The 22,785-nt window shown below is 26.0% G+C and overlaps 1 protein-coding gene and 1 pseudogene across 1 annotated transcript; one reads left to right on the plus strand and one right to left on the minus strand.

Moving 5' to 3' along the window:
• Positions 1 to 2,277: 2,277 nt before the first annotated feature.
• LOC112600039 lies at positions 2,278 to 2,913 on the minus strand (annotated as a pseudogene).
• A 1,498-nt stretch (positions 2,914 to 4,411) lies between these two features.
• On the plus strand, positions 4,412 to 11,794 carry LOC112600040. The gene is made up of 4 exons (XM_025347173.1): positions 4,412 to 4,490; positions 9,954 to 10,064; positions 10,828 to 11,011; positions 11,479 to 11,794. Exons 1-4 carry the CDS (start codon positions 4,412 to 4,414, stop codon positions 11,792 to 11,794), a joined length of 690 nt encoding a protein of 229 aa, XP_025202958.1.
• Positions 11,795 to 22,785: the final 10,991 nt, after the last annotated feature.

Raw genomic sequence — 22,785 nt, forward strand, 5'->3', positions numbered from 1 at the left:
ATTTACTTTCATATCATTAATAAATGCACTCATTTTATCTATTAAAATGTCTTGATCTTCTGTATTCAGGCCATAGCTTACAATTTCTTCATCAAATTTATGTTGGGTATTGAAAATATCAAACCAGTCGTTAAATAATAGTATAATTTCAAAAGCCTAAATTTAATTATATATAAAAAAAAATATTAATAATTATACATATTTTATTTTTATATAATTACCTCTGTTCTCTTTCTAGTTATATTTATCTAGGTAATTATTTTCTCCACAATATGCAATGGCTTTTGAAACTGAATTATAAAATACATTTGCTGCTAATCTAACGTTCATGAGGTCTAATCCTTCTACAAAAAGATGTTGCTCAGACAATTTATGAGCAAATTTATAATCTTTATCATAGTTAATATTCAGAACTTTACAACTAATGTTACTATAATAGAAGTTGGAAGTACTTACTTATAGAGAAAATTGTTTTTAACTATTTTCAGTAAATGCTGGACATCAGTAATAACATGGATTCTGGTATTTATTTTTGGATGTTCAAATGATATATTGTAAATGGAAATGTCTAAAATTTTCCATAAGCCTACATTTGTAGAACCACAGTCATTAACTATTACAACTACATTTAACTCTTTTATTACTTTATAGAATATTTCTTTAGTCATCCACTTATCAAAGTTGTAATATATTAGTTGCTTCCAGTTATTAATTAGTTCTATATTTTAAAGAAACGTGTATTAATTATACTAAATGCTAGTAGAACTTTAGATAATCAGCTTTGATTTTTATAGACATCATTTTATTTTTTATTTACTTCTTGTAATCACTGTTTGAACAGATTTATGAGGGAGGATCTATAACTTGTTCGTTTTTTTTATCAAAGCATATTCTCTTTGATGTATAAGTTTTATCAAAACACAAAATAGTTAATTTTTCATTGATTTCAATTGTGTCAACTTGAAATTTGAATAGAATAGTAATGTTAGTTAATTTACTATATTTTATTTTAGTTTATTATTTATTTTGATTACATTAAAAATTAGATTAAATTTTATTAACGACAACACGTCATCTGAAATACCTGGTTCGACAGAAAATTTTGAAACCCAACTTATAAGCATAGAAAGTCCTTAGAATGTATAACTATTTTTAGTATATAAATAAATAAATAATTAAAAAGTATTGATCATAAATCTAATAATGGAAAACTTATTTTGTTTCTCAAATAGCGGTAAGCTTTTGGAAAGACATTGCGTTATCGCAGACAATATGACTTCAGACACCCAGTGACAAATATTTTAGTAGGATGTAAAAAGAATTTAATTTAAGTAAAAGTAAACAGATTCAATAATAATTTTCCAAAACTGCTTTCAAAACGGTTATCTTCTAAGTTAATATAATCTTTTAAAGTTTTAATAGTTGTTCTTAAGTTATTATTTTTTGCTAATAGGATTTCATTTTTATTTTAGATTGATCTAAATTATTTTTAAATCTATACATTTAAAATACAAATATATATTTATACAGATATTAAAATAAATTAATAAAATAAACATATCTAATCACATAAAGTAATTCATAATTAATATACATTCATAAAATCACAACATAAAATTAATCTAATTTAATATTGTTAACTAAAATGTTTATTCAACTATTAAAGATCTCTACATCAAAAACAATTTAACGATTCTAAAGGTATGATTTTAATTATATGTCCATACATATTACCCTTTAAAAGCCATTAATGAGTATTTTTAACAGAGATTTCTGTATTTTTGAATTACATTTTTTCTTCTATTGCATTGATTATGAATAAATATACTTAAAAATCAAATGTTAAAAGCTGTACTAAAATATTAGAAAAATAACTAGGTACTTACTATATATTATCACAGTGCATACAAAATAAATAATCATAATTCATAATAATTGATACCTCTCAACCAAGTTATTTGATGAAATATCAAGAATTTTAACCACTAAAGGCTTAACTCTTAATTCATTACTATACTGTACATTTTTATTATTAGTTTTATTAACATGCATTTTTTATTAATAATATTTTCGATTGGGTTGGTGTTAAAAACACTGCTAATAAACACTGCATGTTTTCCAACTTTGTTAATATATGTGCTAAAAAATAAAAATATTTATGTAAGTAATTAATGAGCAATTATTTATAAAAGTGATTATACTAGAATTTTTACTGTTGAACATTTTTATTGGTGGACGACTCTTCAAAATGTGTAATAGTAAATACTCCACTTGGTGCTATAGATATTTTAAACATGGGATATCATCATAATCTATACCTTCAATACTATATACAATTAAAGGTTTTAATTCAGTATATTACTAGTAACAATAAATATATATATTATATTATATTATATATATATATTAAAGTAATTAATTTACCTTAAAGGCATTGCATCCGGTTTAAACCTTTTGCTATTTATAGGTGAGTACCCAGCCACTTTTTGAGCATACAATTTTCCTATCTTATGATGTGTAAAAAAATGCAGAAGCATGTTAGTTACTTACATCTAAAAATTGTCAGTTTGTAAAAAGTAGCTCAATAATAATTTATTGGCAGTAAAGTATAAAAATTAATATGAATACTTAATACTTATAATAAAAAATATAAATATAGTGAATAGGTACCTATTGATGGTATTATTTATTACACACACCTATTCAAAATTATTTTGACAAAACCTTAAACAGTTGTTACCTACCTGTTTCAAAGTTAACATAATTTACAGTAGTTCCTTTCTGAATGTGTTTGTGCCATTTTTCATGCAAGTCAAGATGTCTAATTAATTTATGCAGATGAACACCAGCTATTTGTTATTTGTCTTGCCTTTTACTGCCACTAAAAAAACCTTAATGTACACACACTGACATTTTTTGGATAATTTATTAAAACTTTTAATTTAAAACAATAGGTAACCAGTAGCTATCATTTAAAGTGTAAATAATGATAATAAGCGAAAGCCTGCGCCTGGCGACCATGTTTGAGCGAACTTAGTTGGAAGTTCGGATATTGCTGACATAGGTGCTTACCTAGTACCTATCTTATTTATCATGATCGTACTTGTGTTGGCGACAAATTCCATACATTATAATTTGATACAGATATTTTTCGAAAATATACAACCTGCGTATTAACGACCAAAACATCTTGTTTTCACAATGAATTGTTTTGGATGGACAATTTGCAAAGTATCGATTAGTTTTCTATCATATTGCACGTTAAATCGAGTACAATATATGATGATTTTCTTCACGAAGGAACATGGAATAACCATCCGAACAAGAACAAATGTATTCCCAAATAACAGCGACGATTCACTCAAGTCCGGTCATCATTAGAATTCTACACCAGTTTATGTTAATACGTCTCACTAAAAAAAAAAATAATACATTTTATAAATGAATATATATATAACATATTTAATAACGTAATCATTAATCATAAATTTTTATATCAATTGATTGAATTGTATTTAATATTTATCAATAATAATACAATATCACGATTGACACATTATAGGTAGTAGGTACCCACATAATTATTACTATTATTTTTTGAGTCTTATGGATTAAGTGGTTTAATCTGTTTTTAATCAAATACTCCATCGTCTTTATCAAAAATATGATTAACATTACATTAAAGTAGGTATGCGTGTTATTTAGATAGCCAGTTATTTACAAAGATAAAGAACAATAAGCACATTTATAGATTTATTAATTGTTTGTATTTAAAACGCTAGACGTTGTTAAATATGTACTTTGCATAATTTTATCAAGTAGTAGTGAGGATGCTACCTACAACTTCCACGATAAAATCAATGCTCAGTACAAGTTACTTTGAATATAAAATGTTATGAATTTAAGTGGTTCAATAATAACATACGTATTCATATTAATTTTCATCGTATGTTAATAACGACCATAATGTATCTTTATTGGGTACTCGTCTAATATGCTACCTACCGTAAAATGGTATCTACCAAAAACTGTATGCCTGTAATATGCTACCTACCATAGTTATTTTTATTTTATTTCATTTTATTGCGGAAAGTGCATATGAGTCATTACGATAAATAACATATTATAACAGTTGTACAAAATTATAGCTTAATAGGTAGTCATTATGATATCTAATCCACCAAGACCCATGATAACTTATTTTTAGCATTGATTATAAAATATACTATAATATTATATTCTATAATCAATGCTTTTAGATATATTATTTTAGTCTATGTTGTGTCTGTTGTATTTGCGTATGTGTCCTAATCATTGCGAGTTTTACTTTTTATTTCTTTATTTTAAAATAAATAAAAATGAACAAATCAATGCGCTATTTATACGGACACATAATATGTAATGAGAAAACATGTGTTATTTTCAAGAAAGAAAATTGTTTCCAGAACTTGGTAGTTGTTCCAAATTAAAAGATGGTGTTATTTGTGAAGGTACGTTGAAAGAATATCAAAAAAATGATCGTTGAAGGTACTCAAATGGTAATTTATTAAAAGTTACTAACAAATTTACAATGTCCAAAAAAAAGTTGTCAAACTTATCACTCTTAAAATAAAAAAATCCTTATTTTTACATATTGATAAATTATTTAGTAATAAATTGTTATTAATCAGTAAATGTTTTTTGGTAGGTGTCATTTTACAACAGGTAACATACTACAGTTAGTTAAAAAAAATTAAAATAAAATTGATTAACATGGCGCAATAACAATAAAACAAGTAAGCAATAATAATAATAATAATAATAATAAAATGAATAAGTTACAAAAGGTAATAGGTATATAATTTATGCACAGATTTCTTATTTATACATAGGTAATATATTTAAAATTTAGATACTTGCATCATTTTTTTTATACAAATTTAAAAAAAAAATGTATTTATAAATAATGATTATTAGTTAGTAGTTACTCATTTTACCATTGGTGAAGTTAACATGTTGTAAAAAAAAACGTACCAGTGAAATTTACATGTTTTAAATTCAACCCAAAAATCGACTACCTATAAATCGGTGGAATTTACAATCGCCCATATGTAACATAGGTATATAATATAGTATATTAATATAGATCAATTTTTGTTTTAATTTTTTATTAATTTGGGCTAACATTTTATAGATTGAAGATAAAGAATGTTAAATGGCGAAGATTAAGAACTACTTTTTTTATACTTTTAAAACCTTTTTATTCTTTTTTTTTTAATAATAAATTAATATTTATTTTTTTACATAATTTTAAATACAATATTTTCTATTCAATTTTTAGTGCATATTTTGTAGCATATTAAAGTATTTTTAGAAACATATTTTGAGGATTTTTTGTGCATATAAATCATAGTCATCACTCCAACTTTTGGTATATTATATGTGTTTCAGCTAATAAATCATATGTACCTTCATTGGCTTCGTTGTTCATTTTTTTTTTTATAAGTTGAGTAGGTATTGCTTTCAATATCTTTTAAATCTTTTAATTATATTTCAAAATTAGTATAATATAATCAATTACCTACCTATAATTGCGACAAATTAGTAGACGGAAATCAATTATATACATATTTTGTATGATTTATATGAAAAGGAGGGAACAAAAAAATATTTTAAATAAATAATAATATAATGTAACAATCTAATACATATAAAGATCTATTCTCACTGCTCTGGACCGTGTCCGGGTCAAGCCGTATTATTGTTCAACATATCCAGGTAACCTGGGTCTAAGCAATCAAAAAAAAAAAAAATGTCGATTTCTTATTATTTCAATAAAAAGGTGCATGGAAAAAATTGTTTGGATCCTAGTTATAAATTACGACGTATGTATTTCTACTTATTGCATATTGTGAAACTTTATTTATATATTATATTGTTCATACTTATTTTGAAACTACTAACCTTTTGTCTAAGTTATTTGGTTGACTACTTAAGATTATGTTGTAATTTAACAAATTTTTATTTTACGATTATACTAAGATTTATTCTGTTATTTTACTAAATAATTATTATTTTTAGTTTTGTTTTACCTACTCGTTGCATTCGACAATACTTTTAATTATAGTTTTTGTTTTAAATATTGTATTTTTCACTTGTCATTTTTGTACATATAGGTATCCACCTCTTCAATCAAATTTATCATCAAATCGTCTAGTAACCTCCTTGACCGGTCGATATGTGCATTATTTGCTTGTACGACCATAGGCGTAACTAGACCTTTAAGTTAGGGGGGGGGGCTTCAGCCCTAGAATTTTTATTATAAGTAAATAAAGTGAGAGGCTCTGTCCCCATACCCCCCAAACACCTTACATTCATTAATTATACATGTAATATGAATGTAAATTAATATTTAATTATAAAACAAATAATAAACCAAGTGGTATTGAGGTTAAATATTTATATATTAACATATTATTAAGTATTATTTTAGATATAAAGAATTTAACGATTTTTAGTTGATTGACAACTTCTTAGTAGGAAGTATTTGTGTAGTAAAAATTACACAACATGATACGTCTTACACAGGATCATTACATACAATAATATAGTTTAAATTAATATTTTTCCAAGATATTAATAAAAAAAATAAAACGATATTTTAAATTTAAGTATAAAAATGTTACTATTATTGGCGGGAGTGTGGGAATAGGAATTATGACAGGGGGGCTAAAATTTATGTTGGGGGACTAAGCCCCCCTAAGACCACCCTAGTTACGCCTATGTGTACGACCCACTTGTAAGCCATTCTTAGGTCTTCCAAGAAGGGAAGATATTCAAGATATATTAATATAATTATGATGCAATATTACGCAACCTTTGTACTCGATAAGTTCATAGGCTCGATTATCACCCTCTCTCCACTAGTTGGTGTGATATTGACGTGCAACAAGGGCTTCTTACTATTTTTGGCTTTCGTCTTGGTTCCACTGTACATCCGGCAAGTTCGTGCCTTTCTTTTTTTCGGATGCGACCGTATTGTATATTGTATAACGAACGACTTAGCATTTTAGAACAAATTTAACAGTGTCTAGCGTTTTTAAATACAAACAATTTTATCTACTATACATGTGCGAGTTGTTCTTTATTTTTTTAAATAACTAGCTACCTAAATAACACGCATACCTACTTAAATGTTTGTTAATCACATTGTTGACAATGATGACTGAGTATTTTAATTGAAAACACATTAAGCCATTTTGACCATATTACTTAACATGAAACAAAAAACAAATAAACGTAAAAATTGTGTGGGTAAAATGAATTATGATATTGTATTATTATTAATAAATACAATTCAATCACTTGGTTTAAAACTTTATATTATTTAATACTAAATATTTATTATATATTGAATTTATACAATAATATATTATTATTTTGGTGAGACATAATATAAACGGATATGGAATTCCAATATTGACCGAATTAGGCGAATCGTCGCTGTTATTCGTCGAAAATTCTTTTATAAAAATCTTTACTAAGGAATACATTGGTTTTTGTTCGAATGGTCATTTTACGTGCCTCTCATACGAAAAATCAGCTTAAATATCTCTAGATCTAACGTTCGATAAAATATAAAACATATTGAGTTTTTGTGTATTGTCCAGTGTTCACCTAACACAACCCATTGTGAATATATTGAATTCCGAAGTCCTGCTGTCGGTCGTTAAAACGCGGGTGGTCTACTTTTGAAAAATGTCAGTAACACAATATAATACATGGAATTTATGGCCTACACGAGTACGACGATGTTTTGATAATAAGAAGGAAACACACCATGGCTTTAAATTCTATATATTCCTTTTAGTTTACAATGAAAAAAAAACGATTTGTGTAGTTTTGGACGTATGGAGTTTTAAATATTTTGTATTTTTATAAAGTACTACACATATAAAATAATTGAATAATGACTATTAAACAAATAACATACAGTATTAAATGTTGTAATTTATATTTATTGTTTGAACGGAATGACAGAATAAAAATGTATAGAATTTTTTTTATCCCATTAAAAAAACGAGTGTTTTGAACTATTTGTATTATATTTTAAATATCTATTTAAATAATATCGTAAGACAACAAGGAAATACAACTTGATTAAAATTAAAAATTCCATAATGCTGATATGTATAATGTAAAAAATATAACTATTGAAAGTTCATTAATTAAATGTGTGTATTTATTTAATTTATCATTTATTTTGTTCTAATTTATAGTTCAATGACATTTGGTAAGCAACATACTTGTTGTTACAGTTGTGTATTTAATGGAACGATAAAGATATATGTTTTCATTCTATATATTTTATTATTGTTTTTCTCTTTAAACGAAAAAAAAAAAAATAATAAGTTCTAATGTTAAAATTTAATTTGACGAATAATAGAGTCGATTAACTCAAGTCGATCACCATTAAAATTCAATACCAGCTCATACATCTCACTGTAAATATAATATATTAAATAAAATATATATTTAACATACTTAACAACATAAATATTTATATCAAATGAATTAATTTTATTTATTAACAATAATACAATATCATAATATCCTTATACTCACACTATAATTACTATTATATATATATTGTTCCTTGCTAAGTGAGTAATATGGGGAAAGTGGCTTAAAATGTTTTCATCAATTTTCAATTAAATTATTCCATCGTCACTATCAAAATTATGATTGATCATAATTTAAATATGCGTTTTATTAACGTACCGAGTTATATAAAAATATAAAGAAAAATAAACACAATTCTATAGTGTATTTATTTTGACTACGAATACTTTTTTAAACCTGTTTCATTTAATAAGAAATTAATATTTTAAAATTAATACCTTAAGGGTTTAGTATACATAAGTTCTTTAGATGTATCTAACTGTCGTTTAATAATACATGATATAATTTACACTATTATTTCAAAAAATAATACCATGACATTTCAGAATGTGCCACAAAGGAAAACAATATTTTCAGTGTATTGTCATGAGAAAAATAAGATTTTTTCAGGTATACTTCATGCAGAAGATGTGTTCTGTAGTAAATACGCATACCTAATACAATAAAAAAAATTATTATTCACCCATTGTCCACGCAATTCAATGCATTTCTATATAATCGATTCCGAGAATAACGTACCCCAAACAACAAATGTCACCACACAGTGAAGTACCTTTTGTAAAATACCATTAGTGAAAAGCAAATTACATATATATATATATAGAATTTATTTCCCAACGAGATGATAAGGTACAGTGAGGTCTATATGTTAAAAGTTTGTTATCCAAACTCACAAGTTACTAGTCATGGCACATGACTCATATAGACAGAGTTGTAAAAACCCATTATTATAATAATATAATTGTGTATAGTAGAAAGTTATTTTATTTTATAATACCAAGAAAATGGGTTCTTTGTTAAATATAATATGTTCAAAGTACATAGTATTTGGACAAGATCAATTTACAGGAATGTACTATTTACATTAAAGTAACCTTTGATTATAGTCCTAAAGATATGAATTACCGTTCTGCCAGTATATTTCATATATTTACATTGTTACATTAGGAATGTTAAAATAATAATCTGATTAAACATTAAAACTAGATTATTAAAAATATCATTAAAAACAAGTAAATAACACAATGACAAAGTACTACGATAACCGGATATAAAACTAATTCGTCACGACCTATTGTCAGAGTATTACTTCCCCTTGAAAATTCAAACATTTGTTATCGGTCAATTTAGAGAACAAATATTTAATAAATAAGTTTATCGGTTGTCTGGCAAATTATCCCCTTCTTAGTTTGAAAACTTAGTCCTACGCCACCACCGCCGCCGCCGCCACGATAGCTTATAAGAGGACACGTAGAGTATTAAGCAACCAGTATTCACTTTTCATTATTCAGTGAACAACACCAAGATGTCAGTGACAAACATTTTCGTCTTAATCACCGCAATCATCGCTGCCAACGGGGAAGCATTACACATGAGTCCCGATATTATGGTTCAACCCAGCAGTGAGTAGATATAATATTTATTATTTTAAATTTGTAATTAGAGATTTATTGTGAATTTTAAACTTGTTTTTGTTTTATACATATTAAATTATTATTTTTTTTTCTTAAAAGAATTTGTGGTGATATAACATTTATATTAATTTGCTTTAAATTTCACGTTACTAGTATTACTTTTATTTCAATAATATTGAATAAAAACAACAGTGATTTAAATACTTTTTTATATATTTATTGGTTGGTAAGAAATATAGTTTTTTTTTTTAAACCAAAATATGTTACACGATCTATCTTTATATTGAATATTATATAAAATTTGTCAGTTTTTTAATGGATATTCCATGAAATTCGTTGACTTCGGATAAACAATAATGAATTTTTATCCAATAATCATCTTATGTATCATCTTGTTTTTTTTTAAAAAAAAATTTCTACCGTTGTGATAAAATTAAATTACATTATGTACATCATTCTATATGACTATAAACTTTTCTCATGCAAAAAAAATTTAAAAATCCGAATTTATAACAAAGAAATATTTGGTTTTGACAATTATATAAACAAAACAGTTGTCATTAGTTATAAGTTATTAGTCAACTCTCATAAACATAATTCTTAGAATTTAAAAAATTTGAACTTTAGTATTGGTTAAAAGGAACTCAAATTATAAAAATCTATGAATATTTTCTGTAATTTATATATTGAAATGTATTAAAAAATATAATTTTTTTATATTAATCTGTAATCCATATCGTTATAATTTCAGCTCAGGGTTCCTATCGTGACAAGCTGTTAGATACGCTGACCAGCCTAAATCCAATCAATATCACTCACACTAATAAATTTGACTTGATAAGACAGTTACAGTCTAGACTTGACGGTTTTCAAACATTACCGATAATCAGTACTACCAACACCGAACACATCGTTAACCAGCACGAACGTCAAAGGTAAATTAATTATGTTTTATGCATGTTATTATGACACTGAATATTTCTAACCTCAATAACTTAATTGAAAACCGAAATAATATTTAATAATACTTCTATCGTTATTTATCGTTGTTATAATTTTTCAATTCATTATAAGAGAAAGTCAACAAACCACTGCATCAAGAATTTAATTCCTTGCCTCCTTCTCCTAGATTACAATTTAATTTGATTTTGACCATAACTTCATACATTTTTTAACAATAATTAGTTTTCTGCTATTGAATTTAGCTAAATCAATTTTAGTATTGAAAAACAAGAACAGGATTAATTTTAATTAAAAATAATTTTTTTTTGAAAACGATGACAGAATTAACAGTAAGGCATAACATTTTCCTATCTAAACCACTGTATTGAAAAAATTATACTTTATTAAATATTTTTGTTTGTAAAAAAACACCATTAATAGAAATGAACGATTTTTGTAGGGCCAAGATTAACTATGAGGCTCACATGACATACTTAAGTGTATTATCTTGGATACGTCAACAACGGGCATTCGAGATGAAGAATAGATTCCGGGGATTGAAATCAAAAAACAGAATTCGACGACAGTCTTCAAAAAAAAAGAATACCGATATTACAACTGAAGACCTAATGCTCGTAAAACACAGAACAAATCGTATTAATCGTTATATAAAATGTTTAATGATACTTCCAACTCTTACGTCTATACTGACAATTCCAAGTGATTGTTTTCCAACAAATTATAATTATGAGTATAGAGACGATTTTTATTCTTGAGGTTAATTATATAATTTTTTTATAAATAGAAACTGTTTTTTTATTTTTATTTTTTACCAAAAAAAAAAAAAAAAAATCCATTTACATTAATTTTCTTTCTTATTTAATAGCTGAACAAATTATAATGTAGATAATAATTGATGTATTTGAGGCTTACAAATTTTTATCATATCACTATAATAATAGGACTAGACTTATTATTGTTTTAAGAAGTTTGACAGGAAAAGATCCAATTTTATTGAAATATTTTTATTATTTGATTTCATAAACAAATATAAATTACATTCTTGATATTATTAGTTTTCTCAATTATTATTTGTTGCATATTTTTTTTTAACATCCTATAAATTGATACAAATATTATACAAAACATAAATTCATTATTATGTATTGTAAAATTTTGTTTTCCATAATTATCTTTAGAGTTAGGATGTTTATACTCTAAAAAATGTATGAATATATAAACAATATGCATCAACAATTTGAAAAAAAAAAACGCTTGAAAAAATAAAGAATTTTGGACAAAAAAGAAATGCAATAAATAAATAGAGACAAATTTAATTATTAATACAATACAAACAAATTGGTCAGTGCTATTTATATGTGCTCACCTTTTCTATTATATTTTTGAATTTTCTTTTTTACTTTATAAAATTAAATAAAATATAACAAAAAAATACATTTTAAAAAGAGTTACATTGAATAATTAACGTTTGTTAAAAATATTTTGTTGTAAATCTTCGTCTAATTGGTATTAATATTATGTTTTTGAATCTATTGAAATTTTTAATAACTTTGTGAAATACAGATAATCAAACTAATATTAGATTTTGGTTAATAAAATTTAAAATTACAATATTTTTTAGCATTTTGCATTGAAACCCTTCAAATATGTGCTTAAAACAGCAAAAACACAAATTATGCATTTATAAATAAAAAATGGAAAAATATGTAAAATAAAATTTTGATATTTTGAATGTAGATATCATGAAACACATTCCTATACAAAAATCAAAGCTATTTGACAACTTAAAAAAAAAATATGCTAAATCATAAACATCCTACTCTTGAGTATCATGTTATTATTCTAATAAATAATATTTGCTTTTGAAATCATTTAAATTACTTACTGTGTTACAACTTTATCTGATTAAAAGTCTCAGTTTACCATTATAAGCAGTTTAAGAGCAGCTTTTATTGATTTAATGGGAGCATTATCCACCTATTTAGCAATTCAATTATCAAACATAAAAAAGATCTCAAGTTACATTTTATTATATTTATGATTAATATTTTGAAGCTGCTGAATCCAAAAATTTTAAAAGGTAAATTTTTATAAATCTTTTTTGTTTGTCTTACAAGTTGTATAGTTTATTATATGTGCCTAATGTTTGCGTTATTAGAGTTGTAGTAGTCAAAGTAGACTGCAAAGTGTAATAAGACAATTTATTATTGTATAGTGTAATACATTTTTTTTTATTTAACATTAAAAAATATTGAATTTCATATAAAAATCTATTTTACATATGAAGATAGAATAGGCAATTGTATTTTAAAATAAAAATGTATTAAATAATATAATATCTATTAATATTTAATATCATGTTTTATATTTAGATTTGATAACTTAAGAAATATTTTAATATATCTTATTTAACCTCTATTATTTTGTATGATGTACTACATTTATTTACAGAACCTATGTCATAAAATATGTTTGAAATTTTTATTTTAAAAATAAATTTGAAACTTTGTTTTTTTAATTGTTTATATCGTTGTTTAAAAACAAAATTTCATCTGCAGTTGACTAATTTAAAAACTTAGTTGACTAGTAGAGCAACTAAGAAAACTGCTTTGCTTATCAACCAACTCTTCCTGCTGTACTATATGGTTGTTTATTACTAGCACTATTTGCTTAGCCAATATGGATATGGAAAATTAATGTTTTAATGTATTTAAATGATAACAAGTTACCTTCTTTAACATCAATCTAAAATATTTTTGTTTGCAATATACATGTGGAGAAATAGATGATTTGGATGTAATGTGTTTAATATCATTTATATTTTTAAATGTATTAAATATTTTATATTGATCAGTTCACGATAGAACTTATTTCTGATATAACTAGGCATTTTTACAAATTTATTATTAGATGAATACAATACACAAGACTATTGAATTTTTAAAGTAATAATATTATTTATAAGTATTAAGTACTGTCTTATTGATTTTGTAAGGTAACTTAAATTCAATAAAAATTATAAAATTGTAATGATGAGCTTCCAGCAATCATAATTAAATATTTATATAATAAAATAAACAATTATAATCCTTAGCTATAAGTCATCTATTAATATAATCATGTAAGACAAAAATTAAATATTTAATTACAATATAATAAAATGATCTATAGTCAGATCATAAGAACAATAGATAAAACACACACACGCACACATAGTATATTAATTTAAAAAAAGGCCGGTCATCGACGGTTAGGTGTGTACACAGTGTCCTTATGTCTCTTTGTATAGACGATCACAAGCGAGAGTAAAAGACTACGCAAATGGTTTATACAAAGAGACATAAGCATTGAATATTGTTAACAGTAAAAATTAAAAATATTTCAAGTATTATAAGTTATAAAAATATACAAGACCCTTTTAGTATTATTACAAAATATTTCGTATACATTGCAATGGAAGGGTTACTGGGAACGCAAAAGATAATAAGCATCGAAGAGCACTCATATCACGGTCATGATTGGTAACCTCCGGGCCTGCTAGCACTGAAATAATTTTTTTATTTGATGATATTTTTGCATCAGGTGCCGAGCGTCGACGTCTGTTTCTCATGGTTGATTTTTGGACTCGATTCATAAACTCATTTTGTAAGAGTTGACGTATCCAATATTTTACACTTTTTTTGATGTTGATGAGGTTTTTGTCATCTATATTCATATTCAGTGGTGAACTGGTACTGATACGTGACTCGACTGAATTAGATCTACCATCTTCACTTCTTGTCTTAACCAAGACCTGTTGTTGCTCCCTATTCATATAAACAATAAAAAATATTTTTATTCACATAGTTACCGGAAATATGAACGTAATCATTATTTTCCCAGTATTACTTTACACCAATTACCATTAACTATGCCCTTCAACCTATAAGATTTATTAAATTCTATAATTATATACTAAACGATTATCGCAGTACTTTGTAGTTTGTACTTGTTTTATTTACTTACTATGGATGATATTTTTAATAATCTAATTTTAATGTTTAATCAGATTATTATTTTAACATTCCAAATGTAACAATGTAAATATATGAATATACTGGTAGAACGGTAATTCATATCATTATGATTTATGATAAAGGTTACTTTAATGTAAATAGTACATTCCTGTAGAATGATCTTGTCAAAATACTTTGTAATTTGTACATATTTTAGTGGGTTTTTAAAAAAAATATGTTTTAATATAAAATAAGATTATTGTTTACCTTTACAAATACTATAATTTTGTATAATTTATTAGTATCATGACATTGAATTATGCATCAGAAAAAATCAAATATAAATTAATTGAACACCTAGGTATTTTTACTTTACTTTCAATAGTTATCATTATTTACTTTCTAAATATCAATATCATTACATTTTTAATTACGATCAAATTGTATTTTATTGTACCCATTGACATATTATGGTACAAAGTACTAAGTACTTCAACAACATTTTTTCACATAGATGTCTTATTATTTACATTGAACTAAATTTTAATAATGTTAATATGAATTATTCTATTACCAAAATATTTTATACATTTGCATTGTTTTATTTTTAATGTTAAGCAAATAAAACATTTTTAAGTTTCCTGTTATTTTGTTTTTTGTCGTTCTAAATGATTTTATTTATATAATTATTAAAAATAAAATATGAATAGACCGACAAACTCATGTAGGTACTTAAAGGACCATCAGACTCAAAAATTCAATTATTATTTTATCACCATAATAAATAATATAAAGTCTAACTAGGAAAATAATACCATTAAAATTCGTTAGTGAGTTTTCTTTCATTAGTTATGATAGCTTTTAATACTGCCCGTGGCTCCATCAATTCGTTCGCCGCGGCGGCAACTGTATGTAATACACGGCAATTTTTATCCGTTTTAGGTTTAACGTAAAATAACTGCTAATGATTTTTTTTTATCGAATAACCTAACCAAATGTATTTAACAGTACCTAATAACCTTTCTATTCCTATAATTATATCGCATTTTGGTTTTATTCTATTAATGGTGTTTTTTACAAATAAAAATATTTAATAAAGTATAATTTTTTTCAATACAATGGTTTAGATAGGAAAATGTTCTGCCCTACTGTTAATTCTGTCATAGTTTTCAAAAAAAATTATTTTTAATTTTAAACTAAATTTACATATTTTTGTTTTTCAACACTAAAATTGTATTGTTAAATTTAATAATGAAAAACTAATTATTGTTAAAAAAATTTATGATGTTATGATAAAAATTCAATTGAATAGCTAGGTTACAAGAGGATACAAGAAATTAAATTCTTGATGCAGTGGTTTTTTGACTGTTTCTTATAATAAATTGAAATATTACAACAACGATAAATAACAATAGAAATATCATTCAACTCTATTTCAGATTTTAATTAATGTATCGAAGTCAGAAATCCAAAGTGCCATAACAACATGCATAAAACATAATTAATTTACCTTTGGCGTCCGTGCTGGTTGACGATGTATTCGGTGTTGGTAGTATTGGTTGTCGGTAATGTTTGAAAACCATCAAGTCTAGACTGTAGCGGTCTTATCAAGTCGAATTTGTCAGAGTGAGTGATATTAATTGGATTACGGCTGGTCAGCGCTTCTAACAGCTCGTCACGATAGGAACCCTGAGCTGAAATTATAATGACATGGATTACCGATTAATATAAAAAAAATTATATTTTTTAATACATTTCAATATATAAATTACAGAAAATATTCATAGATTTTTATAATTCGAGTTCCTTTTAACCAATACTTAAGTTCAAATTGTTTAAATTCTAAGAATTATGTTTAAAACAGTTGACTAACAACTTATAACTGATGACAACTGTTTGTTTTGTTTATGTAATTGTCAAAACCAAAAACTTCTCTGTTTTAAATTCGGATTTATAAATTTTTTTTGTATGAGAAAAGTCAATAGTCGTATAGAATAATGTACATAATGTAATTTAATTTTATTACAACAATAGACATTTTTTTTAAAAAAAAAACAAGATGATACATTCAGAAAAGTCATGGTTTTATTTTTATTTTTAAATAGTGTAAATTATATCATCTATCATTAAACGACAGTTAGATACATCTAAAGAATTGAAGTATACAAACCCTTAAGGTATTTTTTTTAAATATTAGTTTCTTATTAAATAAAACACGTTTAAAAAAGAATTCGTAGTCAAAATAATTACAGTATAAAATTGTCTGCTACAATTGTTTTTATTTGTTTTTTATATTTTTAAATAACGTGGTACATTAATAACACGCATACTTATATTATAGTCAATCATATTTTTGATTATGACAACGGAATATAACGGAATAAGAATTCTATCTAGGCATTTACATAGGATTTTATTGATATTTAATTTTATGTTTGGTTAATATTATAGAAAATATTGAAACTTTAAAATGCTCATAACTCCCTTTGAAATAATAATATTAATAAAAGCATATGTCATAAAGCGCCTAGATAAAATTCTTATAATTTATTTTTATAATAGGTAAATTTACTCTACTGTTAAAGCTAAAAAAAAAATCCAGAGTATCTACATTACATACAGATACATCGATACATGTATAATGTATATGTCTTTTTTCTACTGAATATAGTTGACATAAGAATGTCGATGTTAATTTGGTATTAGATACGAAGAGACGAGGATTAAACTGTTGGTAACTTTTTTAACCCGTGTAAAAAATAAGCAAGTTTCAAAGAGGAATTATTTAATTCAAAGACAGCAATAACTAGTTATTGTATACATTTTTCTAAATTTTTATTTAAATTTAAAATTTTTTTAAACTACAGAATCGTCATTTACAATAATTTTAGTGATGGATAATATAGGTCGGTGTGTACCTACTGAAATATGAAACGTACTCATGAGTTTCAAGCTTCTCGATGTGTCGATAAAATAATTAATAAAAAAATAAATAATTGAAAATAGTTATTTTTATTGTCAATACATTTATTATACAACGGGCTATACCTAATGTTACTACATAATAGATCACAAGCCGCCACAATTCCGATAACGTTCATATAAACGCTAATTTCCGAGAATCGGTCCCCACCGATTGACGCACACATACACGCATACGTGGACGCACCAATGACGTCATGGTAACATTATCGGTGTCGGACATATTAACAGAATGACCCTCAGCTATAAGACATAATATACGTGTCAAAAAAAAATACAAAACATAAAATGGATTCTGTTGAAGAAAAATTTGAAATGTTGTATGTACGTAAGACAGAGCCAAAACATGAGGGTGCGGCGTCCTTTTAAAAACGCTAAAAACTATGAAATATATTCATTGTATAATTTTATCGTACTAGTATTGAGTAATTTCTGTAAAATATTACGAATTTAACTGGTCCGATAATATCATGGGTATTCATATTATTTTTAATCAAATGTTAGTAATGACGACAAAGTATCTTTATTGAGTACACACCGAGACGTACGGTCCATATAAGTAACTTCATTTGATAAAATGATTATAATTATATTGTATATATATAGAAGATGATAATATATTATTATTGATTATTAAATCAATATTTTTTTTTTTTAAGGTAAACTCTATAAGAGGTGATGTTGGCCAAGGAGGCCACCGAGCGCGACAGGCAGCTTCAGCAGGGGGTGGCTCCGTCTAGGCGAGGGAGAAGACGGCGTCGTCAGTAGGGGGGCGGTCGCGGCGGGGCCGGACCGTCGATGGTGGGCTTTTGCAACGTTGGCTGCGAGGCCTTCAAGAGGCAGCCACAATTAATTATTATGGTTTTTATAAAAAATTATAAAAGTGCATAATATTTATTGTGAGGGGCCGTGGTGTGGGGGGATTGTCCCACCCACTCCTACCGTACACTTGTACCGTTTGTTTCAATAAATGATAGCGACTCACCACCCGAAGCATTGCTTAACGGCGTTTCCGGGTGGTGAGGGCTTCGCCGATTTAAACGAAAAAAAAAAATAAATAAAAGGTAAACACTCTGTATAAAAAATCAAGATAATATGTCGTATGTTGCATTCTGTAGTAAGTACATTTTTAAATACAAGGAAAATAAAATGATATTTTGTTTATTGTTCACGAAAATACAATGCATTCCGATATCATTGAATTTGGTAAACCAAATATCACAGCACCGATACTCCATTAAGCACGGTTGTTATCGGCCGACCTTTTTGTAACAAAACCATCGTTATTCTTGTGTTAGCCATGAATTCCATGAATTATATTGTGTTACACATATTTTTCGAAAGTGAGTCACCCTCGTATTAACGACCGACAGCAGGAATTCGGAATTCAATACATTCACGATGTTTTGTGTTGGGAGGACAATACACCAAAAATCGAGATGTTTTATATTTTATATAGCACGTAAAATCAAGAACTATATAAGCTGATTTTTCATATGAGGGGCACATAGAACGACCATCCGAACAATATTTATTAATAACTAAAGATTTTTTTTTAAAGAATATTCGATGAATAACAGGAATGATTTACACAAGTCCGGTCACTATTGGAATTCTATATTCGTTTATACGTCTTACCGAAAATCATGAGACTTAATAATATAGTTTTAAAACCAAATGATTGCATTTTATTTATTAAGCACGTTGTGCTTATACAATATACATAAAGTATATGTATATACTATATACCTCTAATGTGCTTAATGTACCTACATAATATTATAGCTAAAAAATATAAGTAATGATGTATTCGTGCAAGTTATCGGGTGCGATGGAATTAGTAATAGATATTATAGCCCTAATCGCGATTCCTCTTCACTGGGGTCATACATACATTATATATATATATCATGAATTGCGTTTAGCATCACTCAAAACCTAAATATATATAAACAGTGTGTGACTCGCGGTCTTCATCTGTTCAATAGAGCCGTAGTTCTCAACCGGTATGTCGTGACACACTGGTGTGTCACGTGAAATACTAATATTAAATGACACAAAGTTTTTTAAAAAATTAATGAGCAAAAAAATGTTTATATTGTATCTATAGGCGGCCTGAATTAGTGTGTCGCTATTTTCATGGATCTATATTAGGGTGTCATCATACAAAAAAGGCTGAGAACCACTGCAATAGAGTATGACTCTTATAGTGTTCCGTATCCGACGTCTTGCGATCCAAGTGTTGTTCACATATATATATATATATATATATATATGTATATATCGTACCTCACGGTTTCCACACTACATAAAACTCAAATATATATATATATATATATATATATACATATAGTGTTTCGCAGTCGTTCTTGTATTGATGCGTGATCGTTCCGTTCATCGCTGAATTAATATAATACTGTACTTCGCGATCTCCGTCGTGTAACAGTCAGTCGGCGTGTGTAAGTGGCGTCCACTATTAATAATAATATTATTATCATTGTCTTGGCTGCCCGTTGTTGGGCCGGAGCGCACCTGAAAAGAAACAGCTGACCAGTGGCCCGATTGTCGCCGTCTAGTTTTATTACTACTATGGTCGCCGTTAATTTGTCACCTACCATCTCTAATATCCGTATTGGGAACTGAAGTCGCATAAATATTGTTATTTGATATGTTTTATTATATCTAATCTATTATACAAATTGCACCGCGATTTTGTTGCATTGTGTTTATCTATTATTATTTTAGTATTATTATTATTATTATTATTATTATCATCACTACGGTATAGTGATTGTAATATTACATAATATCTCAGTTGTTATGTAAATACGTCGTCGTTGATAATATAACGTTTCACGTGTTTTATAAAATAAGCTTTATATATTATGTCTTAAGTACGGCTCAAATATTTACATTTTGTATGGTCACCGTTTCTTCGAACAGTTCTTAATAATTAGTAGTATATATTCTTTTCGGCGGTGTAGTCATCGAGGCCGACCGCTCAAATCGTAGGAGCCTCGCGACTAAACACGATGTACAAAACACATGGCAGTTTAATGAGATTGTTTGCTAAAGATTTCAAAAATAGCAATGTTAATATATAAAATATACATTGGAAAAACAGTAATTCATAAGATTATGATTAAAGGTTACTTTAATGTAAATTGTACATTCCTATGAAAAAATGTTATAGTGGTACCTACTTTGCACTTAATACATATTTTTTTAATAGATATTTTTAACAATATAAATTAATATCAAATAAGATAATTACTAATTACTTAGCTTTATGAATAATAGTATTAATATATTTTAAATGATACCAATATATCATATAATATATTGATATCATGCCATTGAATTATAAATTAGAACAAAATAAATAAAAATTGAAATAAATACACACGCATATTTAAATAATTTTCAATAGTATTTTCTTTTTACATTATACACATCAATGTTATAAAATTTTTAAGTTAAATCAAGTTGTATTTCCTTGTTGTCTTATGATACAAATAGTACAAAACACTCATATTTTTAATGGGACAAAAAAATGCTATACATTTTTATTCTGTCATTCCGTTCAAACAATAAATAGAAATTACAACATTTAATACTGTGTGTAATGTGTTTAAAAATCATTATTCAATTATTTTATATGTGTAGTACTTTGTAAAAATACAAAATATTCAAAACTCCATATGTCCAAGACTATACAAATGGTTTTTTTTCATTTGCAAACTAAAAGGAAAATATAGAATTTAAAGCCATGACGTGTTTCCTTCTTATTAACAAAAACATCGTCGTACTCGTGTAGGCCATAAATTCCATGTATTATATTGTGTTACTGACATTTTTCAAAAGTAGACCACCCGCGTTTTAATGACCGACAGCAGGACTTCGGAATTCAATATATTCACAATGGGTTGTGTTAGGTGAACACTGGACAATACACAAAAACTCAATATGTTTTATATTTTATCGAACGTTAGATCTAGAGATATTTAAGCTGATTTTTCGTATGAGAGGCACGTAAAATGACCATTCGAACAAAAACCAATGTATTCCTTAGTAAAGATTTTTATAAAAGAATTTTCGACGAATAACAGCGACGATTCGCCTAATTTGGTCAATATTGGAATATATAATATATTATGTCTCACCAAAAAAATAATACTATATTATTATATAAAATAAATATATAATATATATTTAGTATTAAATAATATAAAGTTTTAAAGCAAGTGATTGAATTGTATTTATTAATAATAATACAATATCATAATTCATTATACCCACATAATTATTACTATTACTTGTTTTTTGTTTCATGTTAAGTGAGTCATATGGTCAAAATGGCTTAATGTGTTTTCAATTAAAATACTCAGTCCTCATTGTCAACAATGTGATTAACAAACATTTAAGTAGGTATGCGTGTTATTTAGATAGCCAGTTATTAACAAAGATAAAGAACAATAAACAAATTGGTTGCAGACAAATTCAATCACAAATATTTTTATAGAGGTTAACGTAACCAGTTATTTAAAAATATAAAGAACAAATAAACACATTTGTAGCAGACAATTTTGTACTGTATTTATTTTGACTACGAATACTTTATTAAACGTGTTTTATTTAATAAGAAATTAATATTTTAAAATTAATACCTTTAGGGTTTAGTATACTTAAATTCTTTAGATGTATCTAACTGTCGTTTAATGATACATGATATAATTTACACTATTACTTAAAAAATAATACCATGACTT

This window comes from Melanaphis sacchari, unplaced genomic scaffold (assembly GCF_002803265.2).
Source record: "Melanaphis sacchari strain LSU unplaced genomic scaffold, SCAv2.0 Contig59_pilon_pilon, whole genome shotgun sequence".
Taxonomy (NCBI): domain Eukaryota; kingdom Metazoa; phylum Arthropoda; class Insecta; order Hemiptera; family Aphididae; genus Melanaphis; species Melanaphis sacchari.